The 22,365-nt window shown below is 38.2% G+C and overlaps 1 protein-coding gene across 1 annotated transcript in view; it reads left to right on the top strand.

Moving 5' to 3' along the window:
• Window positions 1-1,571: 1,571 nt before the first annotated feature.
• Window positions 1,572-22,365, top strand: part of LOC127359778 (FH2 domain-containing protein 1) — a 28,721-nt gene continuing 7,927 nt past the window's right edge. The window contains exons 1-7 of the mRNA XM_051393918.1: window positions 1,572-1,855; window positions 16,886-17,368; window positions 17,502-17,675; window positions 17,859-17,920; window positions 20,568-20,670; window positions 21,287-21,372; window positions 22,051-22,151. Coding sequence (XP_051249878.1) covers window positions 17,054-17,368; window positions 17,502-17,675; window positions 17,859-17,920; window positions 20,568-20,670; window positions 21,287-21,372; window positions 22,051-22,151 — 841 coding nt within the window. The 5' untranslated portion in view covers window positions 1,572-1,855; window positions 16,886-17,053. The remainder of the gene's footprint in view (window positions 1,856-16,885; window positions 17,369-17,501; window positions 17,676-17,858; window positions 17,921-20,567; window positions 20,671-21,286; window positions 21,373-22,050; window positions 22,152-22,365) is intronic.

Below are 22,365 nucleotides of genomic sequence, written 5' to 3'. Positions count from 1 at the left end.
TCTCTCTCTCTCACTCTCTCTGTCTCTCTCTCTCTGTCTCTCTCCCTCTCTCTGTCTCTCACTCTCTCTCTCTCTCTCTCTCTCTCTCTCTCTCTCTCTCTCTCTCTCTCTCTCTCTCTCTCTCTCTCTCTCCTTTTTTAAGTGGTTCCTCTTTGGACCCAAATGCAGTGCTCGGGAAAGTGTTGATTAACTTGTTGTCTGGACTGTATAAACTCTTAGAACTGTACTGCAGGTCAGAGGTCAGATGAGACTAAAGACATAGTTTGAGGTCTCTCATACTCACACCAGGGTACATTCACTTTTTAGATTTTGAGATGAGTCATTTTAATATATTTTAATACATATAGATGTGAAAGCCTGCATTTCTTTAAAGCTAGTACACAAAGATAAGAAGCACAGAGACACAGTCTCATCTCGGCCTGAGTTACTCTAGCTGCAGACACCTGGCCGGGGGAGGAAGAGTGGTTATCTCCAAGGTCGGAGGCACCCAGATCTGACCGCTGCTCTAGTTTCATAAGTAATATTCAGTTATTAGGGAGAGCAGGGTGGAATAATTCATTTTCTTTTAGGGAGCTGTCTCTTGGAATTGGTTGGGTCGTGTGCCAAGAGACTGGGACCAGTCTGACCACCAACGAGGATGCACCGAGTCTAAACCACGGTTGCCTCCCATCACATAGTCCACCAATCACATTGCTTAATGTAAAACAGATATAACCTCTTGTAACCTTTGGTCACTACTCTTTTGGGGAGAGAAAAGTCAGTAACAGCACTCCGCTGACTGTGGCTTCTCAATCCAACAAGATCCCTGTACAAGTATTATTTTAATTATACAATTCTAAATAAACTTCTTAACTGAGAGAAGTTGTTTGTCTTATGTCCTAAAGTTTATTATTTAAAGTGTTTAACTTGTTGTCTGGACTGTATGACCTTCAGAACTGTACTGCAGGTCAGAGGTCAGATGAGACTAAAGTCAAGGTTTATACTCACACCAGGGTACATTCACTTTTTGGGCTTTTTTAAACTGCTTTATTTAACACAGTCTTCTGGGGAGCAGATGTTGAATAGTTTGTGTTAATGTCACCTTCACATTTATTTGCTTATTGATCATATTTCATGTTTTTTAGCAGCGTAAGGAGCAGATTCACGCTGACGCATGAAACGATGAGTGTGTGTGTGTGTGTGTGCGTGTGTGTGTGTGTGTGTGTGTGTGTGTGTGTGTGTGTGTGTGTGTGTGTGTGTGTGTGTGTGTGTGTGTGTGTGTGTGTGTGAAGAGGGAAGCCTGACTGTTTGGTTTTTTTGCCAAGGGCGGGGCTGGTTGAGCTTATCTGTGCTGTACACACACACACACACACACACACACACACACACACACACACACACACACACACACACACACACACACACACACACACACACACACACCATGTGTTAATCATTTGATATTCATGACTTTATAAAGGATGTATTAAAGGAGGTAAGGATGTGTCTGTGTGTGTGTGTGTGTGTGTGTGTGTGTGTGTGTGTGTGTGTGTGTGTGTGTGTGTGTATCCTGGCAGGTGGGCGTGTACGAGAGAAAGCTCCTTCCCTTCCACCTGAGTGATCACGCATGCGCAGACTGGCTGGGGTCCCCACCTCTCTCTCTCTCTCTCTCTCTCTCTCTCTCTCCTGTACGCGCGCACTCGCACGCGCACACACAGCCGGTGTCAGTGTGTCGGTCGGCTGCTCAGCGCGCGCTGCCTGTGGATGCGAGCTGGAGACAAACTGGATCAGTAAATCTAGTTTTGTTGTAAATTTGGACGTTTTCAAACGGAGGTTCTGCGCAGGAGCGTCCGTGCACCCGGTTCCGTTCTCTCCGGTGAGTTTTGGTGTGAATTACAACCGATTCTTTATCCTTTTCTCAGCTCTGTTTATTTCACTGTGACAGTCGGTTCATTTCACCGCTGATCGGAATTACCTCCGCAGGCTAACGCGATATTAAACACGGTGACACTTCACACCAACCAGACTACATTCAAATTTCCACCGTTTTTTTGGATTAAGCCTACAAGCAGCCTGTATTATATTCCAATAGTGGTTTATATTGTAGTGTCAGATCTTTACAGTATTTCGGCAGTGTTTGTGTGACACTTAAACTGACTTTATTGTGTTAAATGTTGTGTGTAATATTCCTGATAGTTTAATGTACCATACACTTTCACATCATTTTATGTGTCTGTTATATTTCTAGAATATTCCTCCAGTTAGTTTTTGATGTTTTATACTGAATAGTGAGTTTATTTATTTTGGCTCTGTGGTGTTTAATGGGGTTATTGTGTATCTGGGCTGTATCAATATGTATTCAGTGAGTCCATATTAAGCTATAGATTCTGCTGTTTACACTCCTGTTGAGTTCTTACAATATCCATATTATTCATTTAAGTTTATTTATGGTGCTTTATCTTCATCTACTTAACTACTATAATATTCTTTAAATGATTTGTTTGATGATCTTTGCTGTTTATTAGAGCTGTAATTGCTTTTTCTGGCCCTCTGCTGCAGTATTAATGCAATATTCACATATTGGTTATTACAGTGTGTCTGTGGGGTTTCTCTAATATTCCTGTAGTTATCTGCAGTATTTCTGCTTCTAAAACACTTTATATCTTTTTATATATATAAAACATGTATTTATAGTCACTCTATCACTCTGTAAAGTGCTTTATATCCTCTCAGTAGTGTCATTTAATGAGTATTTGTGATGCTTATTGGTGTTTTTCCACTGTAGCGTCACTATAATGCAAAAAATATAATGATTATTTTCATTATCAATCAAACTATTGATTATTTTCTGTACTAATAAGTGAATCATCTGGTCTTTTAATTAAATAATGCCTGTTGCACGTGCCCAGAGAGCATGTTGACGTGTTCAAACATCAGTTTACTGTTATATAAGAGTGAAAATAAGAACTTATTTACATTTAACAAGCTGGTTTTATTTGCTTTATAAAATTACTAAAAGGATTCATTGATCATCATAGTTGCTTTTATGGAGCTCCTCACTGAGTCTGTAATGAATCTGGACGTTGTTAATGTGTTTTATCTCACAACCCAGAGGAATAAATATCATTGAACCTGCAGACACTGGAAGTCTGTCTATATACTGACTAAATGCTACATGTGTGATATTTACTGTTTTTGCTTTAATTTGAGTGGCCGGGATCATTTATAGCCTAATATAGTTTAATAGTTACTGACAACATTTTTACACTAATTTTATAACCTTTTAGTGGATAAAACTGATAAAAAAAAGGTAAAACCTACCTTTTTCCTGCCATATAACAGTGTACACGTGGAAATCCCCGTAAAAAATGAGAAAGTTTAAACATTAAAGACTACTGTAAGTTTCATCTTCTCTATAATATTCTCTCAGTGGTGAAATTAGTGAGTTTTTATGGTGATTAAATGTATTTTTCCCCTATAAAACAGTAAGTTTAGCTTCTCATATGGCGTCTCTGGTGACTTGGAGCTTCACTCTGACTGGAACAAATCAGATAATCTTATTTTTGGGAGTCTATAATGAGAAGAAAAGTGCACAAAGTAAACTGCTTATGTCTGATCATCAATCAAAAACCATAAAAAAAAAAGAACAGCCATATTCAGTCTATAAAGAACAAAAAAATCAATAAACTCTCCACCAATCTCCTAATAAATGAATCTATCAGCACTGATCTGAGCTGAATTAACACTGCACCTGCAGAGAGACGTTTTACTGCATTAGTTAGCAGGTGTTTGAAGGCCTCGGGGGGGTTTTGAACCTCACATGGTTCAACAACATACAACTCAAGAAGCAGGTCACAGAAAGAACTGTGTCACCGAGCGAATGATGACACTCAAAACATAACTTTTCATCCACATTTTAACACTACGACTCTTAAAATTACCTTTTAATTGAACTCTTTAGAGGCATGAACGCTCCTGTTACTGGTCTTTCTTTGCCCGTGTGCATGGGAGAGTCTGCCACACCAGACTCCATTCAGAAAACTGTTAATTTAACAATGTGCTGCTGTAAAACTACCCCCCACCCCCGAGCAGACTGTAGCCAGGCTGCGGTGCTCCCTCAGCGGGTAGAGTGTTCAGCCTCGTCCCCCTCCCCCTCCTGCCCTGGAGCTCCAGTGAAGATACCAGCAGGATTGACATTTGGGATACAGGCCGCCGTTTTTTTAAGGGACCACTTTCGCTTTCCGTTGCCATGGTGACCGCAGAGATGCTCAGCCAGCCGTTTGCTTTTGCTTGACCCCCCCTCCCTGACTGTAAAACACAGCAGTAAACTCTCTCTCTCTCTCTCTCTCTCTCTCTCTCTCTCTCTCTGAGCCATGGAAGAGATTTAAAGAGGATTTTTCTACTTTTTAACACTTTTTTGGGGTTTTTGGAGTTTAAAGACGGATGTGTTTTTAATGCTAATGTTGTTTAAAAAGCACTTCAGATCTGAGCCACGTCAATGTGGGGGGTCCTCGCTTACACCCCCCCCCATCACCATCACAACACACACACACACACACACACGTGTTTACTGTTGTTTGTCTGGTAAATAAGTCGGAGGCCTTCTCCTCCTCGGGGAGTTTTACTGGGTGTTTCCAGGGTGACTGTGTTTGTGCTCCGTCTGTTGGATCCAGCATCTGTGGTTCTGGACCGCTTTTAGACCCACTGTGAAATAGTTTCTGGACATGTTTTATACATAGAGAGATAGATATTGGTTATTTATTGACAATTTCAGGGTAGATTCTTGGATATTTTTGGGATGTTTATTGGTTATTTCTTCACTGAATCCTTTCTTGGATACACCCTTCGACAGTTTCTTACAACTGAGCCTGAATGTTTTTGACCTTGGAAATAATAATCTGACTCAAGGTCAACATTGTGTTTACGCCTGAATCATTCTTGTATTGTCTCTGAATAGTTTTCATTACCAACTGTACGACTGAATACTCTCCTCCTCCAGCCGGTGACAGTACGGCCTGCTGACCTGCTGCTGTAATCCTCAAACCGAGGCGTGAGGAGATCTGTCACTGCTGGAGAAAGTGTGGGAGCTAATCTGTCAGACTGCTGAGCAACAACCAGCCAGCCTGTAAACCTACAGAAATCAGAGAGAGAGAGAGAGAGAGAGAGAGAGAGAGAGAGAGAGAGAACAGAGAGAGAGAATACATTTAAAGCCTGCTGTGACTCATATGTTGCTGTTTGGAGCAGTTTCCTCCCAGCTCGTCTAATTTAGCATTCAGAGCTCCATCGTGATGCTGTCGGCTTGTTGTTCGGTCTTTTCTACGCTGACGAGGTGGAAGAGATGTTACAGTAATTATTGATCACAGTTGTTTCTTCTCTCTCTCGCTGACTGATGTAGCTGATGTTTTTCCCATCTGCTAACATTTTAGATCTGTCAACTCGTTCTATGACTGCACGAACATAGAAAGATATAAAAACATAAGAACATAAAGCCTTAAAAATTTGTTAAATGCTTTTTTTAGTATTAAAGCGGGAAAAGATTAAGAAATATTAGTCCTACAGCTCAGTATCCCTTTGAATATGCTTATAATCCATCATTAAATATCCAAAATGTGGGAAGTAGGAGCACAGTGGGAACATAAAAGTGCACAAACTTTGATTTACAGTAGACCTTTTTCACAGTAGCCATTTTCACATAGAATAGTAGGGTAAATACAGGTTTTACCAATAATACTAATTAAGGTTCAGTTCCATTTAGTGTAGCAGAGCCTTTCCAGTGAGCCAACATGCACAACAGCAGCACACTGTATTAGTGTCATTGGTAACGCTGGTGTTTATCCAACTATCTCATGTCAAACTGGTCGCTGTGAAAAAGGTCTGTATGGTTTGGCATCAGGACTATTATAAGAAACATTATTCATTGCAAAAGTTGTTTGAATATCAGAACAATGGTCTCAAATGTTTACAGGAACTTTTATAAAAAGCTCATTTTAAAACAGTAAACCCTTAATTAGAGGCAGGTCTCCTTTACTAGCCTGGTGTAGATTTTATAGAAGTTTTCTGGATGTATATAAGCTAGTAATTGATATGTTGTTTGATAGAAGTAATATTCATACTGCTTTAAATAAACAGTTCGATGTCATTTCCCATCTTTTCACTGGAATTAAAGGCCTGTCCCAAATAAAAGCAGGTTAAGTTCAGTGACTAAAGAAAATAAAAGCCTGGGTCTATTATTTGAGGTTTTACAGTATTTTTCTTTCAATTTGCAATCAATAATAGAGACAATAAGGCAAGAAACAGTTGAAAACAAACTGTTACATAAATTCACCCTCTAACTTAAATACAATGATTTCTTTCCCATCCTGACCTCATAATTACTTTAAACATTCAAATTCCTCTTAAATCACATCTTTCATTTCAAATAACTGGATACTTTCAGGTAATAGCTGATTTATTTACATTGATTATGGAGGATTTGTTACGTATCAAAGACAACAAATTGAAATAATGTGTCGTAATAACAGATTTTGAACACCAACCTCTATATTTTCTATATTAAACACTTTATTCTTTAATAAACAGAGAGTTTTTGGTTCATGCAAATAGTTTTGTTTATAATTCCTGAGCATTTCTTGCTATTTTCAGAACAATCAGTCGATTAATGGAGAAAATATTCAGCATTTTAATCAATAATGCAGCTCCTCAACCAACTACAACTACCTGTAAAACTTAAATTAACAGCTTTGATCCCTGAGCTCAACCTGCCTTTATTTGGGCCTTTAAGTCCTATTACACACCAGGCTAATAAAGGAGACCCTGCTTTTAATTGAAGTCGTACGGTGTTGCATATTATTACACAGAGACGTGTTGGAGCGGTGGAGGATGTGAGCAGCTCTCCGTCCACAGACATTCGTCTCCTGATGGAAACTATCTGAACTCAACCACGGCGGATTAAACTGGAGGGTCTGAGAGTCTCGTTCGGCCTCAAACCGGCACTTATTTTGTCCCGTCTCACCCTTTCAGATCCCAGAGTTTCACATTAAAATGCCAGAGACTGTCTGTTTGTTTTTCCGTCGAGTCACCGGAGAAACTTGAGCTCTGAAATCACAGCTGCTGCATTTTGGAAAAAAGCATTAACATTAACTGACAGTCAGCAATTAATTGATCGTGGTGGTTTTTTGTACGTTTGAGCCTCTTTGACGTCAGTGTGTGCAGTATTTTAAGTGTTGGTGATATAATTCCAGTTTGTTCCATTGACTTTGTGTCATTATAACGCTGTATAGCTCAGGATTATGCATCCAGATCATTCTTAATAATCGCCCAAAATGTAAAGATTTTATGTTTCTCACATAAAAAAAACACAGAAATCATCAATTAATCATCAGTTCTTCTTATTGTACGACAGCTGTTTTGACAGTTAATGTAATAATTTGCTTTAGTGGAAGAAAACTGAGTAACAAGAAGATGCATTTAAGTGACTTTTATTCAGATATGTTCTGCTCACACATTTTAAATACGTTTAAGTAAGTTAAGTTAACACAAACTCAGTTTTTTATGTTAAAAAAAGTTCTTGATTAAGCAGCTTATAGTAATAATTTGAAGTGACACTAACTTAGTTTCTGGTTTTACAGTGTGAATATGAGTTTAACATCAACTTACTGAATGAAGTTAGTACAATTAATTTAACTTAAGAGTTAATTCTACTCAAATCAAATATCCTTTCATACTTAAACAGTTTGAGTTGAACTAACTCATCAGGGCTTTACAGTGCAGTGGTTTATTCTGAGATGATTTGTCCACCAGCGGTTCCTTTGTCCTGTTTAATTGAGTTGGAGGAGTTTTCATTGACAAAGTCGTTCATCAGCTTCCTGCACTCACCTTCCTCCTTTGTCCCGGACTCACTTGTCGACTGCTGAGTCATCTGCAGGTGTTCAGTGAGCTCAAGCCGCTCTGGTTTTATATTTTTATTATAGTCAACAGTGTGTTTGTCTGTCTCTGAATGCTCAATGCTCCGTTGTTTGTTTGTTTTATTGAGATTTCTGCAGAGATACACAACACAATTACCTTTTTATGAGATGCCATTAGGAACATAAACATGTATTTTCATTGAGAAGTGAGCAACAGCAACATTCACATACACACCAGCAGGAAACACATAGTGACGTTTAACAGCACATTAATGTTGAATCTCGACTCCTTAAAACAAAACACAAACCTCCAGAATTCATTTATTAGTTTGGAATATCTGAAAAACCTCAGACACACATTTTAAAATGTTTAAAAACACATAAAAAGACTCATCAATTTCATAAAACAGCCGATTACTGTACTCAGGGAGTGCGATTATCTGTCTGAACGTCTATTTTCATCAACATCAACTCAGATTTTCTGCATATGGTGATCTGTTCTTTATACCTTTATAACAGTTTTCCTAAAATTAGGCTGTTTTATATTGAATCCTAACCTCTGTATGGTGATAAGTATCGTATCTTCAGACTCTTGCCAGCACACAGCGCTGTAGAATATGATGGGATATTATTTATTTATGGATTTTAGACGTTAAACAAGTCCAACATATAACTTCCAACATCGTCCCAAGACGTTAAAAAGACACAAAAGTAAAGAATGAAATCCTCAAATTCAGAAATTAACATGAACACAAATTAAATAAGAAGCACAACAAGGACAATTTAATGAAGTTATAAAATCTGAAACACAACCTACAAAATAATTCAACACAACTTCTGGCTGACATCACATCCAGATGATCTGTGTTTGATTAATATCAGAACTCGTCACTGTGTGAGTCACTGCAGTGTTAGTCATCTGTGCGTGTGTGTGTGTGCGTGTGTGTGTGTGCGTGTGTGCGTGTGTGTGTGTGCGTGTGTGCGTGCGACGGGGCAGAGGTCAGTTGAATTTGCAGTGTCAATATTTGTCAGCGCATTATTTCTCAAACAGGTTGGTACTGACTCTCGTGCGTGAGAGAGCTTTACTGTACACTTTCACTGGCGCCCATGTTGGCTTCGCAGTCCACCTCTGTGCCTGTTGCTATAGCAACCGGTGACCCCCCCGAACCCCGAATTGCCCTAAAGGTCCATATTTCTTTCAACTGGTACTTGATAGAACTACAGTCGTTGAGTGAATGTACTCGTGTATATACAAACATCAGAGTCTGTCATTAGAATGAGGCTCAGCTTTAATTAGACGCTGATTTCATCGTTATTGTTTAAGGATTTTTAAATAAGCACATTGATCTGATTTTAATCCACATTTTCTTTTTGAACATAAAACGACTTGATGTGTTAAAGTTCAATGGACGTCTTTTGATGAATATTTTGACCTATTACATAAAGGCAGTCCGTCTTTGTAAGAAAGAAATGTCTTTCTGTCTTATCTGGTAAAATAAAAGTTAAATACAATTTTAAAATAAATATAAAGTTTTTAAACCCTGTGATCCCTTTGCTCAGACGAGGCTGGATTGTGGACCAGGCCAGTGGGGTCGGTCCCCCAAGGGGCCCCCCAGAGCGAGGGAAGATGAAGCCCAGGGCCCCTCAGTGGCCCCTGGGTGCTTGTAGCCTCAGTTAACTACTCCAGTGTTTACAGTGTGAGGGCCCCCAGAAGACTGAGCCTTGGGCCCCTCGGCTCCTACAGTGTGAGGGTCCCTGGGTAAAGCATGAGTCGACCACTGGCGGCCCCGAGATCAGTCGGTGCAGACACTGAGTGCAACGATATAATGAGACTGGAGCTCCACTGACTGTTTATCTAACGGATGCAAACTCACATTCGTTTGAAATTTAATAAACAGATTTTGTGGAAATTTGGTAAAAAATTGTGCTAAATTTTGATGGAAACTTTATTAATTTAGCTGTTCCTCGACTTCTTGAGCCACCATGTTATCCGTACCTCCCTCTCCTCCTGCAGTCAGATTTTGGGAGTTTCGCTCTCACAGTGAAACCTGTGAAGTTGATTTGTTACCTCACTGTGCGGCGCGTTGATTGGACGTTAAGAACATACAGTCGCTGCATAAATCTGCACCACAACAGTCCCGTTGAACCGACTCTGTGCTCGTTGTTCATAACGGAGACGTAAACGCCGTCGGTGGACAGTTTGACAGGAGAATCATTAGAGGACAAAACATGAAGAGGAGGAGGAGGAAGAGGAGGAGGGACATTGTTTCATGCACTGTCACTGTCAGTTACTCGTTCGTTTTCTTTCTCTCTGTCTGAATATCGAGGTCAGGGCCGGCGCCGTAGGAATGTGGAGCGAAGGCGAGGGGACTGGTGGATGTATGGAGGGAGGGAGGGATCATAATTGGGTCGGTTGAGAAAGAAGCTAAAGATTGCGAGCTCAGGAGAGTTACCGCTGTCACAGCAGATCTCCCAGCATGCATTGAGCCACATCATCAGCCTTCGGGCGCCGTGTCACCCCGAAGGTGTTGTTGCCACGTGAAAGTCGTGACAGCATCTGGAGAAGGAGGGGGGGGGGGCTCTCAATTATATTTATATCTCATATTAAACTAAGCAGCTTTCAGCAGCACCTCTGTGAGCTCAGTTTACTGGAGTAAAAGTACTAAAGAAAATACTCTATTACAAGTAAAATACTGCACTGTTTGTGCTATATGTATGTAAGTATCATAAAAAGTCCATAAAGTATTAAATAATGGCCCCTAAGAGTTTATAAAGTATATGAAATGTTATTAATATGTCATTATATATTTAATATTAATAGATTATTAGATAAACTATATAAACTCTGACTTATAAATATAATAAATAAATACTATGACAAGAGAAACAATAAAGTTTAAAGTGCGAATTGCAAACGGGTAAATCTTGCTCCACAATTTAAAATTAATAAGTAACATTAATATTACTACTAACACTGATAACTATAACAGTAACAACAGTGATAACTGTGACAGTTATTGGAGTGAAATAGTAAAAATATTGAAAATAATTGTTATAGTTGTTATTGGTTGTAACAGCACTATTAATATTAGTGTTAATGGTAGAAGTCGTAGCAATATTAGTAACTGCAGGAGTAATAATAATGGTAATAATGGTAATAATAGTAATAATAGTAATAATGGTAATAATAGTAATAATAGTAATAATGGTAATAATGGTAATAATGAATAAGGTAATAATGGTAATAATAGTAATAATGGTAATAATGGAATGTAATAATGGTAATAATGGTAATAATGGTAATAATAGTAATAATGGTAATAATAGTAATAATGGTAATAATGGTAATAATGGTAATAATGGTAATAATGGTAATAATGGTAATAATAGTAATAATGGTAATAATGGTAATAATGGTAATAATAGTAATAATGGTAATAATGGTAATAATGGTAATAATAGTAATAATGGTAATAATGGTAATAATAGTAATAATGGTAATAATAGTAATAATAGTAATAATGGTAATAATAGTAATAATAGTAATAATAGTAATAATGGTAATAATAGTAATAATGGTAATAATGGTAATAATGGTAATAATAGTAATAATAGTAATAATGGTTATAATAGTAATAATGGTAATAATGGTAATAATAGTAATAATGGTAATAATAGTAATAATAGTAATAATAGTAATAATGGTAATAATAGTAATAATAGTAATAATGGTAATAATGGTAATAATAGTAATAATGGTAATAATAGTAATAATGGTAATAATAGTAATAATGGTAATAATGGTAATAATAGTAATAATGGTAATAATGGTAATAATAGTTACCATAGTAGTAAAATATGAAAAATATGAAAAATAATTGTAACTGTGGTAGAAGTAGTAATGGTAGTAAAATTATAAAAAATATAAAAAATAGTATTAGTACTAGTTGTAGTAGTAACAGTAATACTAGTTACAGTACTAGTAGTAATAGTAGTATTAGTATTAGTAGTTTTAGTATTATTAGTAATAGTATTAGTAGTAATAGTATTAGTAGTATTAGTATTATTAGTAATAGTATTATTAGTAATAGTATTAGTAGTATTAGTATTATTAGTAATATTATTATTAGTAATAGTAGTATTAGTAATAATATTAGTATTATTAGTTATAGTAGTATTAGTAGTTTTAGTATTAGTAGTATTAGTAGTTGTAGTATTAGTAGTTTTAGTATTAGTAGTTTTAGTATTAGTAGTATTAGTAATAGTAGTATTAGTAATAATATTAGTAGTAGTAGTAGTAGTAATAGTAGTATTAGTAATAGTATTAGTAGTATTAGTAGTATTAGTAGTAGTAGTATTAGTAGTATTATTAGTAATAGTATTAGTAGTAATAGTAGTATTAGTAGTTAGTAATAGTAGTATTAGTAGTATTAGTAGTATTAGTAGTATAATAGTAGTATTAGTAATAGTATTAGTAGTATTAGTAGTATTATTAGTAATAGTAGTATTAGTAGTATTAGTAGTATTAGTAGTAGTTAGTAGTATTATAGTATAGTTTGTAGTATTAGTAGTAATAGTAGTATTAGTAATAGTATTAGTAGTAATAGTAGTATTAGTAGTAATAGTAGTATTAGTAATAGTATTAGTATTAGTAGTTTTAGTAGTTTTAGTATTATTAGTTATAGTAGTATTAGTAATAGTATTAGTATTAGTAGTATTTGTATTAGTAGTTTTAGTATTAGTAGTATTAGTAGTTTTAGTAGTTTTAGTATTATTAGTTATAGTAGTATTAGTAATAGTATTAGTATTAGTAGTATTTGTAGTTGTAGTAGATTAAAGTTCACCCTCTGACTCCTCGTTAACCAATCAGAAGCCTTTGTGTTAACGGGTCTATTTTTACATCCTGAACCATGTGACTGGATGATGTCAGTGATGTCACGGTCACTGGAGTTTAAAAGAGAGAGTGAGAGAGGGTGAGGGAGGGAGAGAGGGTGAGGGAGGGAGAGAGGGTGAGGGAGGGAGAGAGGGTGAGGGAGGGAGGAGAGAGGGTGAGAGGGTGAGTCATCTCAACCTTTTGTTTACAAGGAGCCTTTGAAGATGAAACAGGAAACAACATGGACGGGGAGAAATGGGGGAAATATTCAGGAGGAAGTGATTGTGTTTAATATTAATAGCCTGACACACACACACACACACACACACACACACACACACACACACACACACACACACACACACACACACACACACACACACACACACACACTGTGACCCCGATTTTGTTGTCTGCCAAGTAAACAAACTGTCATTGTTTGTAACCCGTTCTGTTACCACGACGATCGGTAGCACTCTGACCGGTTGCCACGGTAGCGCATGGCATCTGACACAGACACACACACACACACACACACACACACACACACACACACACACACACACACACACACACACACACACATCTCTTTGCATTCTCTCTACAAGAGAAAGAATGAGGCACCAAACTCCATTGAAAATTCTGCTAATTTAGAGTTTACTTGTCTTTTTAGCCAATGCAGAAGGACTTAATAAAAACAGTTCAGGTAGTTTGCTGAAGTATTAACGCGTTCAAGTTAATTCAGCTCACTAAAGTCAACAAATAATGTTTATTTTAATGGACAAACTGGTGAACTGATTCCACCACACAGCTTAGTACCAAAGATGTTATCATGACCTGGAGCAACAAGAAGTATTTAAAAAGTAAAGTAGATCTTTTTGAGAAAGCTCAATCTGGACCTAAGCAATATTTTTCTGTTGTAACATGTTTTTATTTTATTGATCATGTATAAATACTACCTTTTATTCACATTTTCATCATCAATTAATCTACCGCTATATTTCTCAATCAGTTGATTTCGTTGTTTGTTTCTTTCTAAAATAAATTGTGAAAAATGGCGTCGCAAGAGTCTTCAAATGACCAACAGTCCAAAAACCCAAAGATATCCATTTTTATATCAACAACGACTCAGACAAACAGAAAATATTCACATTAATAAATTTTAGCTTTTTGTCCTTAAAAAATTACTTAAAATTGATGCCATGTTAAAATTTCTGTCAATCGACTGTAAGCGATTATGTTCCCTTTAAGAAAAACCCGGACAAACAAATAAAACTTTATACAGTAAATAAACTAAATATTTGTAAGAATTCAAATTAAACTAATGTATATATTTCTTATATGTTTTTGATGATGACTTTAATTAAAAGAACAGAATTAGAACCAGATCCATAAAGCCCTTAAAAAATTATTAAAACTAAAATTTTTTAACTTTTTTTCTAATAAATTCGAATTCCCAAGCCCACGAAATTTAAAATGAGTGTTCAAACCCGTCCGATCAATCACTTACTTCTGCCCACGAGCAAGGCATCATAAAATTACTAGATTTTTAAATGGACTTTGGATGTGATCAAAAATAAATAACCAGACCAAAATAAAAAAGACAAATGGAACAAAATAAAAAAAAACCACCACCCCCCCACACACACACACACACACACACACACACACACACACACACACACACACACTCACACACACACACACACACACTCACACACACACACTTTAGTATGATTAAAGTTGGGGTTTGACGAGCGATGTTCTTGTTATCCAGAACTTCCGTGTGTCAATAATTAGCGATTTAGTTTGATATTAATTTTATATTTTTGTTTGGGGGGTGGTTTTCTGCAGCATTAGAGTAGTTATTGGTAGAAACGTGACGGTAGATGTTCTTGTTATTGTGACTGAGAGCATTAACTAACAGCAGGGCTAGCTACTGGAGCTCACTGATTACTGTACAAACACAACTTTATCAGAGATTTGGGTGAAACTGGATCATATTTAATGGAGAGAATATTGTCTGGTTTTCCCTCTGACGTCCTCCGGATGCTCTGCCTCATCTCCTCTCACTGCTAATTAGTGGTGGGAAAAATAATCGGTTCTTCGATGCATCGCGATTCTCTCTAGAACGTCTCGATGCAGATAAGTTAATAATCGGAATTTAAAAAAATTTAATTAGTTTGCGTGCTGCAGAGCGCTACAGAAAACTCTCCTTTCTGTCTGCCGGTTCTCCGCCAACACGCATGCGCACCAAAACACATGTAAGAGTTGTTCACATCCAAAGTTCAGTGGCGACAAAATGGCTGCGACACACCTATACGGCCTGCACCAGCTTCTTTAAAAGCTGCGATATGGCAGCATTTTGGGTTCTATGAGGTCGATGGGAAGATGGATAAGACCCACGCTGTGTGTAAGGTGTGTAGAAGTCAAATTAAATACTTCGGAAATACAACCAATCTGCGAAACCACATTTCTCGATACCACTCAGAGTCGGGGGGGAAAGCGTTCCTGATGGCAGCCAGAGGACTTCTTATAATTGACGAAGAGCAGCTTTTTCTTTACTGACATAGAAAAGAAAGATTAGAAAGAAAAGAAAAATGAATCATTATTTTTACATACTTCCATATTGTGTTAAAATCCAAGCTGCATTGTTCATAGAAAGTCATATTTGTGACAAGAAAAGCTTTTTCTCTAATAAAATAAAGAGAAGGTAATTCATCTGTTGATTGTCTTTAATGAATATCACAAAAGTAGTAGGAAGTGATTAGCAAACTCAGATATATATATATATATATATATATTTTAAAATCACGCATGAAAATGTACATTAAAAAATTGTTGCATCGATAATCGGTTTGGAATCGAATCGTTGACCTCTGAATCGTAATCGAATTGAATCGTGAGGTGCCAGAAGATTCCCACCCCTCCAGCTAATGTTTGTTCTTCTCTGGTTTATTTCAGGGTCTGTTTTGTATCCCATAATAACAGATAAACATTACACAATGTCATTAAATCCGTCCTTTTGCTTTATTTAATGTATTCAAAACCTGAAATCCAGTGACAGCAGAGTCTGAGTCGATCGCTCAGGTGAGACTGTTTGAGGAAGAAGGTGTGAATGAATGTGTGTGTGTGAGGAGGAAGATGATGAAGAGGTCGGAGCTGTTTGATCGCTCAGAGAAAAACAAATATATCAGGTTTCAGTAGAGAAAAGAGTCGACAGCAAACACACACACACACACACACACACACACACACACACACACACACACACACACACACACACACACACACACACACACACACATTCATGACAGAAGAATAAATATTTAACATTACGTAAAGTTATTAATGTTTAATTAACGTTCATTTAATTACACATTTACACAACAGGAACGAGGTCTCGTGCCAGCTGGATTTTTCCGAGTCGTTCGATCAAATTGTGTGTTAATATCAAATCAAATGATCAAATGTTTAATATATTATTTATTAAACTAAAAATTTAAATGTTTGAGAAAAGCGCAGCACAATTAAAACCAGGTCACAATCTGCAGGTTAAAGGTCAGAAGACACAAATACTTTTATTGGATTTTATTTTGGTGTTTTTGTTTCTGCAGAAGCTCAAGTTCAGTGTTGGGAAGTAATTAAGTACATTTAAGTAAAGTTACTACTTGTACTTTACCACTTTCTACTCCTCCACCTCATTTATCTAACAGCTTAAATGATTTATCTAACTATCTAGTTACTGTCGTGTATCAAAATGATCTTTAGGACATAAGACAAACAACTTCTCTCAGTTAAGAAGTTTATTTAGAATTGTATAATTAAAATAATACTTCTTGTTGGATTGAGAAGCCACAGTCAGCGGAGTGCTCTTACTGACTTTTCTCTCCCCAAAAGAGTCGTGACCAAAGGTTACAAGAGGTTATATCTGTTTTACATTAAGCAATGTGATTGGTGGACTATGTGATGGGAGGCAACCGTGGTTTAGACTCGGTGCATCCTCGTTGGTGGTCAGACTGGTCCCAGTCTCTTGGCACACGACCCAACCAATTCTGAGGAGACAGCTCGGCTTCTTATTTAACATACAGCCATGAGAGTGATATCAAACTCCTGTCTCTCTCTCCAGCTGTCTGTTCTCCTGACCTCTGACCCTTCAACGACCTCCGATGTCCCTAAAGCGATGACCCATCTAAATCATCGTCGCCACACGCCTCGCCATGGTCACCCGTCGACCCGGTGACCGACCAGTCCGCCACCGCCAAACCCTCCACCTCCCGTCCAGTCCGCCGCTGGGATGCACGTGATGGGCAGCGTCTCCCCGGCCAATGACAGGGAGGCTTTCTCCGTCCAGGTGGAGGGCGTGGCCGTCGCCGCGCCGACGTCTCCTCCTCGTCCTCCATCGGGATTTTCTGACATCGACGGCAACCGGATGAAACAGCTCCCCCCTGCTTCCACTCCTCCTCCTCCTCCTCCTCCTCCACCTCCTCCGCCTCCTCCTCCTCCTCCTCCCATGCCGCCCCTGCTTCCAGGGCTAGGAGACCCTGTAGGAGGCCTGAAGAAGAAGAAGAGGGTGAGGAGTTTCTTTTGGAAGACGATACCAGAGGATCAGGTAGAGTCACAGCTCAACGTAACGGAGTCAGAGTTTTATTATATTAAAGGATTGTATTTACATACGTGTGTGTGTGTGTGTGTGTGTGTGTGTGTGTGTGTGTGTGTGTGTGTGTGTGTGTGTGGCGTCGCAGGTGAAGGGGCGGGCCAACCTGTGGACTCAGCGCCGGGTGCAGCAGCAGTATGAGATCGACGTCCGGACCATTGAGGAGCTGTTTGGTCAGAACGACTGTCAATCAAACGCCAAGTCCTCCGTGGCCACGAGGGGCGGGAAGACCAGGAGCTCCTTCAGAGAGACCAAAGAGGAGGTGTGTGTGTGTGTGTGTGTGTGTGTGTGTGTGTGTGGTGAGTGATGCAGGGTGGCGTGTGCTGCTGTTTGTTGAAGGTGTGTGTGGACAGTTTCCACCTGAGCACTGACCTCAAACTGACACCTGCCTCACCTCCACCTCTCTCTCTCTCTCTCTCTCTCTCTCTCTCTGTCTCTCTACCAGGTCTCCATTCTAGACGCTAAGCGAGGGATGAACATTGGGATTTTCCTTAAACAGTTCAAGAGGTAAAAATCTCACTTTGTGTCTGAATACAGACTGAAAACTCATTCAGCTTCTCCCGGTTAGGATTCCTTCAGTGTTCATGGTTCAGGAGGTTTCTACCGGGAGCCCAATGATCCACAGAGGTCTCCTCCTCTCCAACACAAACAGACCCGCTGATTAAAACCACTAAACACACTGAATAAAGCAGTTCCACCTTAAACACACTGAATAAAGCAGTTCCACCTTAACAATCACTGCTTCTCCCACGCTGTTGGACAGACAGAGGACGTCCCGGAGGGGCTGCGAGCCGAGCTGCTGCTAACGTTAGCTCAGCTTGTTTCTCTGATAACTTAAGATCCAGACGTCAGATCACTAAAATCCTTCATCCGGTTCAAATCTAGAGTTAAAAAGCACCAAGATCTAAACAGTGGATGGTAACAATGTGGCTTCAGACTGGATCAACAGTCAATGTATGAGAGCTTCTGGCAGACAACCACAACGCTGACGCAGGCACAATAAACCTGAATAAAATACTTAAAATGACCCAAAATCAGTAATCAATTATCAATTATTGGTGCCAATTGCTTTATACTTTACTAAAGTACCAATATCACACTATAAAAATATAAAAATATAAAAGTCGAGCATTAAATATTCTACTTAAAGCTCCTACATGGAACTTGTGTTGATTGTGGCGCCCCCTGTGGACCGAAGAGGTCGTGTTTCCACCTCCAAGTTTCATTGATCTGAAGGTGAATCTGACATTAAGAATAACTGAATAGAAACAGACAGTTATTCTCTCCGTGTTAAGGAGACTCCTTCACGCAATACAAACTCAGTGGTGATGAATTCTGTGTGGGCGGGACTTAAGTGCGCTCTGTCTCTGTTTACCTGGTGATGGGCTGAACACGCCGTCAGTAGACCCGAATATCTCCTCTGTGACCCGGGTAACAGAGATGGTGTTGGCGTTGGCGTGTGTGGTGTGTGTGTGTGTGATGGCGTGATGTGAGTTCTCGCCCTCATCCAGGGGTGTTATGGGTAAACAGAATATGGTGATGCTGGCAGAGACACTCCTGACATGTGATTGGCTCCAAGTCACATCAGAGGAGTTGATGGATTACTGAACAGGCTCTTAATAACAAATATAATTAAAGACTTTATACAGTATATATTAATGATAATAATGATAATAATGTATATATATAAGGTTTTTACACCCTTATAAAACTGAGCCTGAATATAAAATGATTATGACTACATATTGTAAAAAATAATAATAATATAATAAAATTAAAAAAACTGGTTTAAACAGGCATGATGCCACTGAGGGGCCGCAAAGAGACATCAAACAACCACAAAGAAACACAAAACAACCACAAAGAAACACAAAACAACTACAAAGAGACAAAAAAACATAGAGACACAAAACAACTACAAAAAGACAAAAAACAACTACAGAAGATGTTCTATAATCTGTCACAACGGTACTTCTCTGAAGAGATGATGTGTTTATGTTGTTTGAACATTTGCTATTAAAATTGTTTTGAATTTATGACTTTAAAAAGAAGCAGAAATCAGATCTAATGGCGCTGTGACCTTCACATTGCTGCCGTATTTCACACGAGAACGTAATCCGTCTTTATCCGTCTTTATATTGTAGTTTTACAGTCGGTGGGTTTGTGCTTCATCACTGATTCTGAATACTCAGAGGTTTGATTGAGTAACACTGAAGACTGTCAGCAAGTGTCCTGAATGTGTTTATGTTGTATTGACCGCATCAGTATGTTCAGACTGAGTGCTTTCCAAACACTCTGAGAGACATACAGGCATGAGGGAGACACACACAGAGAGAGAGAGAGAGAGAGAGAGAGAGAGAGAGAGAGAGAGAGAGAGAGAGAGAGAGAGAGAGAGAGGTCTCTCTGAAGGAGAAACATTCATCTGGAGGAGGGAACCTGCATACAAACCTGGAGCTGACCAGGTCATATGACCAGGTGATGGGTTTGTGCCCTCCATCCAAGGGCGCAGACGGGTGGGGACATATATATATATATATATATATATATATATATATATATACTATATATTTATATATAGTGCTTTTATATTTATATGGTTGTTGTGGTTTACATAATAATAATAGTGGTGTAAAATTAATTAACGGTAAGAAGACGACGTTCAAAGGAGACTTACGTTAAACAAACTCAGTGTTAAACAATAAAAGTGAAGTTTAAACTCCATATATCCACTTCCACCCCTCTGGGAGGCAGCAGACGGGACATAACCCCCCCCCAGAGCGTCAACGAGCTGCAGCAAAACTCTTGACTCAGTGAACTCAACCGTCCTTTATTTCTCTTCACGTTTCACTTTCTCATCAGCAGAAAAAACACATTCACAGTTTTTTCTGTCGCAGAATGCAAATTAGGATCATTAACAGCTCAGAGATCCTTTATACAGGATTTAATCAGTCCTTTAACCTATAAAATGTCTTTATTATTAATGTATACAGTCAAAAACATAAAGAAATACAGTTTAAAATGACATAAAACACATTTAAGCTTCATAAATTTATAAAACTATTAACTGATTATCAAATTATTTGACTTTACTGCTGTTGGTGAGTAATTTCTCTCCTGTTAATTAATTAATTGTAAAGTCTCTTCCTGCTTCCAGAGCCAATCAGACGATAGTAGACGACATTCGCCGTGGCAACAGCGAGCCTTACGGGGCGGAGCCTCTGAGAGAGCTGCTGAAGCTGCTGCCAGAGACAGAGGAGGTAACGCACACCAGACTCCATAGAGAAAAACACAAATTTTACTTCAGGTATCATCAAAGCATTGTGACTTCATTTAAAGTGGATAGAATCAAAATAAAACTCACTAAAAGCGTCTTTGATAGTCTTTTAACTCTAGTTCGGTGGAAATAAATCCTTAATTCACAGAGTTAGATGAGGAAATATTTGTATGAAGAGCTGCAGTAGCTGCAACGTAAGCTAACGTTAATCCTTGGGGACAAACGTGTTTGGTAAAGTTTGTCCACTAACAGTAGTTGTTTGTGCCACTGACAGACTCAGGTTGTTACTGTCAGTGTCTGACAGCATTATGGAAAGGATCCCTCCAGAGATAGACCTTTAGTTTAACCACAAACAGCCGTAATATCAGTGTCGCTCTCCACCAGACTCCATAGAGAAAAACACTCATTTTAGCTTAAAACATTAGAACTTCATTCAAAGTGGACAGAAATCATTTTAAAACAATCACCAACTCTGGTTTGGTGGAAATAAAATCTTTAATTCACAGTTGTAGATGTTTAAGATATAAGATAATATGATATAAGATATCTTTAAGCCGTATTAATGTAAAAAGTAATCACACGTTGTTCCTCTGCTGAAGGTGAAGAAGCTGAAGTCGTACCGCGGCGACGTCTCCAAGCTCTCGTTGGCCGATTCCTTCGTGTACCTGCTGATTCAGCTCCCCAGGTGAGAGGCAGTGCTCGTCACCTTTGACCTTTGACCTCCATGACAATACTACATCACCATCTGTTGGACTTTTTATGTTATTTTTGATGTTTTGTTGGTGAATATTTGTTTGCTGTTTTTTAACATTAACAGTTAAATAAACTTGTGTTTGTTAGTGAGATATGTAGTGAGTTGGACATTTTATAGCTTTTTGTGCTGTTTCTCAATTAAATTAAACATATTGTTATCTTTAACATCCTCTACTAACAATCTCCTGTTACCTATCAGCCAATCAATATCTGCAATCGTCTATTAGAGGAATATATATCAGCATATATGTGCTTATTAAGTAGTAATTGATTATTCCTCAAGTTTTCAAACACTACAGTTTACTGCAGAGGCTGATGGAAGTTTTTGATATTTTATTTTGAAATTTTATCAGAAATTTGTGCTAAATCGTTCACTTCCTGTCTTTATTTTTCTAGTTTCATTCATAAGAAGTGATTTTTCTTGCGATGACAGATAAAAGCTAACGGGGGGGGGGTCTTAATGAAGTCTTCTTCTTCCAGAACAAAGAGCAGATGGGACGTGAAGCTCAAGGGCTGATGGGAAATGTGCTCTTAATTTGGCGAGACATTAGTGACTAATGGCAGCAAAAAAACCCCCAAAAAATGTATTAATTAATTTCTCTCTCTGCAGTTACTCGGTCCGTATCGAGTCCATGCTGTTGAAAGAGGAGTTTCCCGCCGCGAGTGAGGTCATGAGACGAGACATTAAGATCCTTCGCACAGCCACCAAAGGTAACGACCTCGCAGAGCTCAGACGCACATATTAACTGTTAATTAATGCTTATTAATGAATATTATTAAAGCTCATATTAATGTGTTAATCTCCTAATTACAGTTTACTGACTCTGTAACTGAGGATGTTGTTGCTGTAGGTCAGCAGGTCCCAAACCCTACCAAGGCCCCGATCCACATTATCTTGTGGCCGGGTCCTTCTTTAAAGATAAAT

The sequence above is a fragment of the Dicentrarchus labrax genome, unplaced genomic scaffold, assembly GCF_905237075.1.
Source record: "Dicentrarchus labrax unplaced genomic scaffold, dlabrax2021, whole genome shotgun sequence".
NCBI lineage: Eukaryota > Metazoa > Chordata > Actinopteri > Moronidae > Dicentrarchus > Dicentrarchus labrax.
The sequence above is the reverse complement of the archived record's forward strand: the minus strand, read 5'-3'. Positions and strand labels throughout refer to the sequence as shown.